At 36.9% G+C, this 7,853-nt stretch overlaps 1 protein-coding gene and 1 long non-coding RNA gene across 2 annotated transcripts; both read left to right on the top strand.

Annotated features, from left to right (window-relative positions):
* LOC126832548 (uncharacterized) lies at positions 1 to 3,293 on the top strand. The gene is made up of 3 exons (XR_008788475.1): positions 1 to 80; positions 2,404 to 2,580; positions 3,154 to 3,293. It is a non-coding gene; the product is annotated as an uncharacterized LOC126832548 (long non-coding RNA).
* A 272-nt stretch (positions 3,294 to 3,565) lies between these two features.
* On the top strand, positions 3,566 to 5,091 carry LOC130010513 (uncharacterized). Its single transcript, XM_056101651.1, has one exon. It carries the CDS (start codon positions 3,622 to 3,624, stop codon positions 4,819 to 4,821), a length of 1,200 nt encoding a protein of 399 aa, XP_055957626.1. The 5' UTR covers positions 3,566 to 3,621; the 3' UTR covers positions 4,822 to 5,091.
* The last annotated feature ends 2,762 nt before the right edge of the window (positions 5,092 to 7,853 follow it).

A 7,853-nucleotide genomic window follows, 5' to 3' on the forward strand; every position in this document is an offset into this window, starting at 1 on the left:
TGACATTGAAAAACAATATGGCTACTCCATTACGTATACAAGAACTCATACGTCACATTGGTGACGTTTATCCACAAAAGGTAAGTTTCACTGTTCTCTTGTTAATCGCGTAAAAGTCAAATTGTTTTTAATGGGCTTCGATGTTAGTTTGATATATACCTGTCGAAACATCACATTAATCGAAGGCACATATGAATACAAAATTTAAGTTAGATCTGGGAACACCAAAATTCCATGTTCCGGAAGATACGCCGATGTCCAGTATGGGGGCATTGGTTTTTAATTCTGCGGGGTACGTATTTTTTTTCCACTTATATGTATATAATACACACACTTTTAATAAATAATGGTAGTGTCACTTTAACAAGTATCACGTGTAGTTCGTTACTAGTAAATATATATATAATTATATACCATTACTGTTGACATGCCAAACAAGATATAATCATATACGTATTGACTTTATACCGTACAATATCCACATACCCCGCGACATCACACTTGGCCAAAGCAGACGTTAAGCAATATTCTTGTACCATACAACAGACGTCAAATGATTTATTATACAAACCCATTTTGTGAATTAACTGACTCTCACGAGTTCCGGTAGTTTATATTTATATATATATATATATGTATCATCGTGTTGGTAAGTCATTTCTTTGAAGCTGTTTGTTTGGAAGGGATCTGGGAGCTATTGGACACAATACTAACATAAATGTTTGGGATAGGTAATGGGCTCAACATTGAGGTACAGGGTCCCAGAAAGTAAAGGATATAACAACACTCCAAATTCCCAAACAACAAGGCATATCTCTAACAATGACTTTTATCTTGAGCTATACCTTAGGAATAAGTGTTCACGTGTATCCGATACTGAATTGTTACACTATAGTATATTAAGGTCATTATTATTATTATTCATCTTCTATAGCGCTTCATTAGATCCGGTGATATTCCTAAGCGCTTAACAAATAGCACATCACAGTTTGTAATAATATTTAAACAAGTGTGTTTTTAACTCCGATTTAAATTTAACAAAAGTTGAACTTGCTCCAATTGATCTTGGTAGCTTATTCCACATATGGGCACCATTTATAGGGAAAGATAAGTCTCTTGTAAGCAGGCACATATAGTAAAGTAGTATCTGTGGACGAACGAAGATTCGGTCTTTCCTGTTTGTAGAATGTGAATAATTGTTTCATGTAGAAGGGAGCAGTATCCGAAAACAAAGCTTTATACACATTTGATAGCACTTTAAACTCGATCCGGGCTTTCACAGGCAGCCAATGAAGACTTTTAAGAGTTTATGTTACATGATCTCTAGAAGATGACTTGGCAACTAGTCGAGCACAGTTATTTTGTACAACTTGAAGACGGTTGAGGGAGAAATCTGGAATGCCAGCCAGGATTCCATTTCCATAGTCCAACTGAGATATGACCAGTGCTAATACAACTCTAGCACATGAATCTTTAGTAAGATACCTCCTGATTCTGGATATTGGCTTTAATCTCATGTACATTTTACACATAGTATTGTTAACCTGTGGGATGAGAGACATTGTCTTGTCCATGATGAAACCAAGATTTCGTGCTTTACATGATGGTGAAATTTCGGTATCGCCAATGTTTAACTTTGGTGAAAAGTTGAAACTGTTCAGTTTTGATCTATTAATATATTAAATCAAATACTTGATAATCGTTCCCTCTAGGGTGGGTTTATTTCTGCAGCGTGGGGATGAGAAGTGAAAGTGGGTATTCAATACTTCAAGTAAAAGTTACTAAAACCTAAACAGGGAATCTATCTAGTTCAGCTGGTATTCACTGGAGTGCTGAAAAGTACAAAGCAAATATTTTGATATGATACTGCTCAACCACAATCTGGTTAAAACACAGATCCTATTTCGTTTCGTTTTTATAGTTCAAAATTTCGTTTTACTTGTCTTTACTACACTTGGATCTGGAAGAATTGTTATTTAACTCGTGTTCTGAATGGTGTCAGGGATAAGCCAATGAAACGGTCTGTTATGGCGAGCTTTAGGCGTGTTTTTCACGGAACTATGGGTAATCCACTAGTAACATCAATGCTGATTGGTTAATCAAATGTCTGACGTCATAGGGTCATAAGTCGGTCTTTTGACCCCTGACGTGACCTATCGCTATAACTTGTCAGATCTTCACGTAGTGTAGGCCATCGAAAGTATAAAAAACGAAACGAAATATAGATCTGTATTTTAATTAGATTGGCTCAACCATATCCAATGTTTTTTCTCTTTTTTTTTTCAGAAATATGATTCTCTGGTCACAAATACTCTCGGGTAAATTAGCTTAGGTGGAATAACTCTGTAGTGTCTTTTCATTTGTAATATTTTAGATTTGTATTTTATTTGTAATATATTACAGGTTGTCAACCACAAAAATAAATTAGATCCACTTTACGACAACCATCGTCCAGGGGTATCTAATATGGCGTCTATTGGTAGTACTCAGGTGAAACCTCTAGATTTAGTTGATATAAGAAAAGAACAGAGGCGTCTGGCTGCTCTGCTTGAAATAAAAACCAGGGATCCGCTTTTTGCTGTAAGTATAGCATTATCTTTTTCAATATTCCACAATATCTTCCAGCACAGACACTCAGATGCTTCATTTGTATCAGGTCAGTGGTGCAGGACGGAAGGTTTAGCTGGCAACCAATGACAGACAGTAGGAATCTAGCTGATGTCCGGACAAAATATAGCCCATCCTCATTAGCCCGGTGGTGCAGAAAAGTAGGTCGTAGGTACCCCCTAACAAACCCCGCATGTGAATTGAATAACAAGATTGTTCACTAATATCGACTGATAATGTTTAGATAATCTACGTTCGCCTTAAACGATAAATCTTACCATAAGAAACTAAAGGGAAATATCATTTTTATAAAGCTTATTTTGAAATAACGCGTTGGCCTGAGATCAGCACCACAGTTATAGATTATTGCTGTATAGCAGTTCATAGCGTGGCTGTACCTTTTACGGCATCTGCATTCACCATTGTCAAATTGGCATGTGCAAGACGGACCCTTTCTCGTTCTATGTTGGAAAGTAAGCATATCCCATACGTCCACACAAAAACACAATTTAACAATAAATGTCTTTTGTTTTATCCTTTTTTCAGGTTCCAAAATATCGCCCAGCACCGAAACGCAAATGTATTATCTGTAACTTGCCTAATGCTGATCGTAGGTTATTCAATGGACCACTCCCCTACACCCATAGAGGTATAGTTATACCTAGAGTACCTGACCCATCATTTGTGAACGAATGTGATCATGATATTCCAGAAGATGACGAAGTTAGGTTCATTAATAATTTACGGACCGTAGGAGATGGGACTTTTAAATTACCGTCACTAGAAGCACAAGCATTAGCTGAAAAACATTCAAAAGACTTCAAACAAGATCGATTCAAACTCCCACCAGTGTTTGATAAAGACAGCAGTACAACTGACAAGGGTCGCTTACTGGCGTTAACGAGTGACAGAACATTTATGGACACTTCTGTGGGTAATGAGAATTATCTGGATTTAACTTCACGTCAAACGTCTCAATCACTTATTTTGCCCAGAATTTATGAAGCATCAGCTATGGGTACTGTAGATGAAGCCCAAATTGACCATCGCCGCAGGTTTTTCTCGGAACCACACGTGTATTCAACGATGACTAAGGCGCACCCGAAAAATAGCCGTAATGATCGATCGCAGCCAGAATGGTCCGAATTCTCAAAAGATCAAGCAGAAATCAGAGTACTTCGTTATCATCATCGTCAAGATAGTGATATTCTTCCGGTCCCTCAAAACTCGCCGGATAAATTTGACGACGAATTCAAAGAAAATGGCATGAAATATCGTCATCAATTGAATAGTGCTTCGGATAAATCTTCTTCCAAGCGAACCTCGAGGGAACAATCATTTGATTTCGTCCGCGAAGATGTGTCTTCCTCGTATTCAAGCGAAACAACTTTTGGTGAATCTCCGAGCAATTTTATGTCTCGCTTGCAATCTGCATCCTGGTGCGAATGCTCCAACGTTGACTTGAGTCGGTTACGCTGTTCGGAATGCTTAAAGATAGGTGGCCACCAGCGGTGGTGTGTGTCGAAATTGGGTATATGTTCTCAGTGTGGAAAGGCTGTGAAGAGTACCATGAGTATTATAGGTGAAAGGCGTTTAAGCCGTTCACCATCTTTCACACTGAGAAAGGGGAGTCGAGGAAACTCTTCAACTGTTACCGCAAATTACGAGAGAAATGCTCTTTCCTCACTTAAACCCCAGAGTTCAGAGTTGAAAGTTCGCTTCTCCGACACTGATGACGTAAGATCTATATCTCCAATGGACGTCATGGCAATTAATGATCAATTCGTGGATGAAGTCAACGACGAAGTGACGATCTCGGAGGCGGAAACCAAAGTAGTAGAAAAGTTTATCGATGTACCATTAGGAAATAAGCCCAAAAAAGTATTTAAAAAGTCTTTGTTCGATGCCAATATCCATAAAGCTGCCTATGAATTAGCACTTTCTGACTCACGAGTAATGAAATACAAAAAGGATAAAAATTTGTCTCGAAGCTTGAATAATTCAGTGTCGGGATCATTGTTTTCGTACTTTCCAAAATTGCGGTATCCAGCATCTAGGTCTGTTGCTGCAGACACGATTGGGCTGCGAGATCCAGATGAAAACAAACGCAGCAAAGTTAAGGTTCAAAAGGCAATGAAACACATATTTAGTAAAGTTAAAGTTGACGATTATTATCCTAAAATGAAAGACAGTAAGACAAAAAAGTTAAAATAGCGTATGTACGTATTTTGTGAAATATTGGGTGTGCTTATTTACATGCGGGTAACTTAAAATTTAACAAAACGGGTACAGCATATTAATCTCTTTTTTAATGCCATACTACAAATCTTGTGCTTGAGAGTACATTTTACCTTAGTGACGGGTTGTTGCAAACAAATATCTCCTTTTTTACCTAAAATATGTCGCCAATGTATGTATGTATGTAGATTTTTGTTTCAATAAACCTCTGAGAGGTAATTTATATTATACAAACGATGTGTTTATATTTCCGGCAGTATTGACCTTAATGATACTTGCTTTAAAAGACAAAATCTAAGCTTAAATGACAATGGTAAAAAACAAAATAACAGTAATAATATCTAGATATAAATTTAATCATCTTATGCTTTTTATTATCCGAAATTTTACATGTTTTATTCTAATTTTTATAATCTTGTAAATTATGACTTTGGTCTGGGATTAAAGTTTAACTTGACATTATTATTATTGTTTTATTTCATACACTAAATTAATCCAAACTTTGACTGAAAGTGAGAGGAAGATGGAAAGGGGGGTATCGGTTAAATTATCGTCAATACTTCCATCATCTTGGCACTAACATATGGAATTTATTTCTATGAATGCCTGTGCCATGTTGGGAGTGGGGGCTAAAGAGTGATTGGATTCTTTTGTGTCCTTCAGTTCTTGTCGGCAACGACCCCCTTTGAATACTGAAGGGTGTTTCAGGGTTTATAAAGCTTATAATGCCTTGTACTATTATAATCTGTGGTTTAGGATTACTTTTGAACAAATTAAATGATATTTTATTCCTGCAGTCTGATTATAAAATGTTGTTTTTAGATTAGTTTTTCTACTTCTTATATTCATATTTGATACTTTATATTTTTCGGAAAGTACTTTTACTTAACATGTGAAATGTTATTATTGTGTCCTGATCTAATTGTGCACTGTAAACAACCAATGGAAGCACTGCGGTTCCAATCACGCTATCGAATCGACCACAGTTAGCGGAACATATCAGAACCACACAGACGAAACGAACTGAAGATGTGATTTTAATTTGCACGTGCATTCCTACTGAACGAACCTAACAGATATTTACGAAATTTCGCGTATTTTTATAACATAAAGGCAGTTATAAGGAAAGATAATAATATACCCGGTTATGTTATGAATTTAATCACTTGTTCTTTTTTTTTAATTCGATACAATTTCTTTGATGCAGGATTATAATATTATCTTATCAGGGTAATTAATTTTTATTATTATCCGAACTATCAAATATTTATCATGTTATGTTCGCACTGTTACTGTACTGAATATACACGCATCATATGTCCGGGTTTTTAATCACGGCTGGGCCAGAAATGATTCCAGTCCTGTAGCCACCACAGACAATCAAACCTTCATACGAAAGTTACGCTGCCTGTCTGAGATAAACCCCGCTTGAGACCAGACACGAAGCTAATTGACCGACATTTTAATTCCTATATCAACGATTTTGGTCGAAAAAACTAAGTATACATCAAAAATTTGAGAAGTGTTTTTTTATTCTGCTCCCATTTAATAGAATCGAAAATATTTATTTAGTCTTAGTGGGTGTGAAAGATGTACAAGGGATTAGAACCACATTACAAACTAATGCACTAATTTTTGAATATGGCGGCCATTCGGGACAGAGATCTATTCTTAGAGTAGATAGTTCTCTGTGTGCCGAATACCAAAATTTATGTAAATAAAAATAGAAAAAAAGGTACAGTCCGTACCGCAAAGAATTTCTAAAGAAAATATTTATGTAGACGGATTAGTTAGTCTCCAAATGCAACAATACGCCTAGACGAATATAAAAAAACTGAATTAAAACAAATCTGCAATAGGCTTGTACACGTCATGCAGTTGTTGCAAATGTCCACCATGACCTTTCCTTCTATAGATCACCATGTTACGAAACTAATAAGGAAATTACAAGCAAGTACAGTTCTCTTTATTTGGCAGAAATAAAAAAAGTCACTACATATATCCCTTAATGTGTTTACATACCCACGCGATGTTTCTCAGTTGCCCAGGCATATTAATTGAACTTAGGTTTTGGTTCAAGGTCCGTACTTTCTTCTTGGGGGCATTGCCTGCTTTCCTTCTAGTTGACAAGTGTCGCGAAGTCATTCGGATGGTATATACAAGCGATATCCTCCTGTATAGACATTGGCATTCAGATAAACACTTCTCTGACAATAACTCGAATAACAAAACATTGAAATGTTCTTACTGCTTAGGTAGATGCGCACTTCCAGTTTTACACATCGCACGAAAACAGCCAAATTTCTGATAAGTTCATTCAAATTAAAATCATATACAAAATATTTAATAGACAAAAACCCATACGAATAGTAATTATCTGATATGTGCGTACGGGCACGATGTATGTTGGGGTGGGGGTGGGGGTACAGACGGGGACGTAATATCAGAGCTTACCACGTATTGCCTCCCCACGAAAGTTTGGAAAATTCTTCGGCCGAAAACGCGTTTTCTTGCTATTCCAACCCGTGAATACAACTTCAACGTGGTCCAATATAGTCCAAACAACTAATCAATCGTGTAGTCAAGGGAGCGCCAGTGGCGCTGGGTATTGGCTACTCGACCTCCCAGAGAAAATTTTGAAAGTGTAAAATTAGCGTCTTATCAGACGTCAGGCACTTTATTTTGCCAACCATATTGCATCATAACTTTTTACAACTTTACCCGTCTGCCCGAAAAGTCAAAATGCCAATAGTTAGGGGTCAGCGCCCCCTCCCCTCTCCTGCCTGGTACGCCTATGCTCAGGACTAAATTCTGATAAAACGTGAACTATGAATGGGGTTCTAATAAGTGTCAAATTAGCCCGGGTCTACTTGATACAAATGTTTATTGTTTAGCTTGTATTGGGTAGAAAAAAAAGGACATCTACAAAATTGAACAATTTTATGTAGTTGTAAATCACGTGATCGTGTCACATGTTAAGACAAACCATTTAAAAGGTAGAACAACCG

The sequence above is a fragment of the Patella vulgata genome, chromosome 1 (genome assembly GCF_932274485.2).
Source record: "Patella vulgata chromosome 1, xgPatVulg1.2, whole genome shotgun sequence".
Lineage (NCBI taxonomy): Eukaryota > Metazoa > Mollusca > Gastropoda > Patellidae > Patella > Patella vulgata.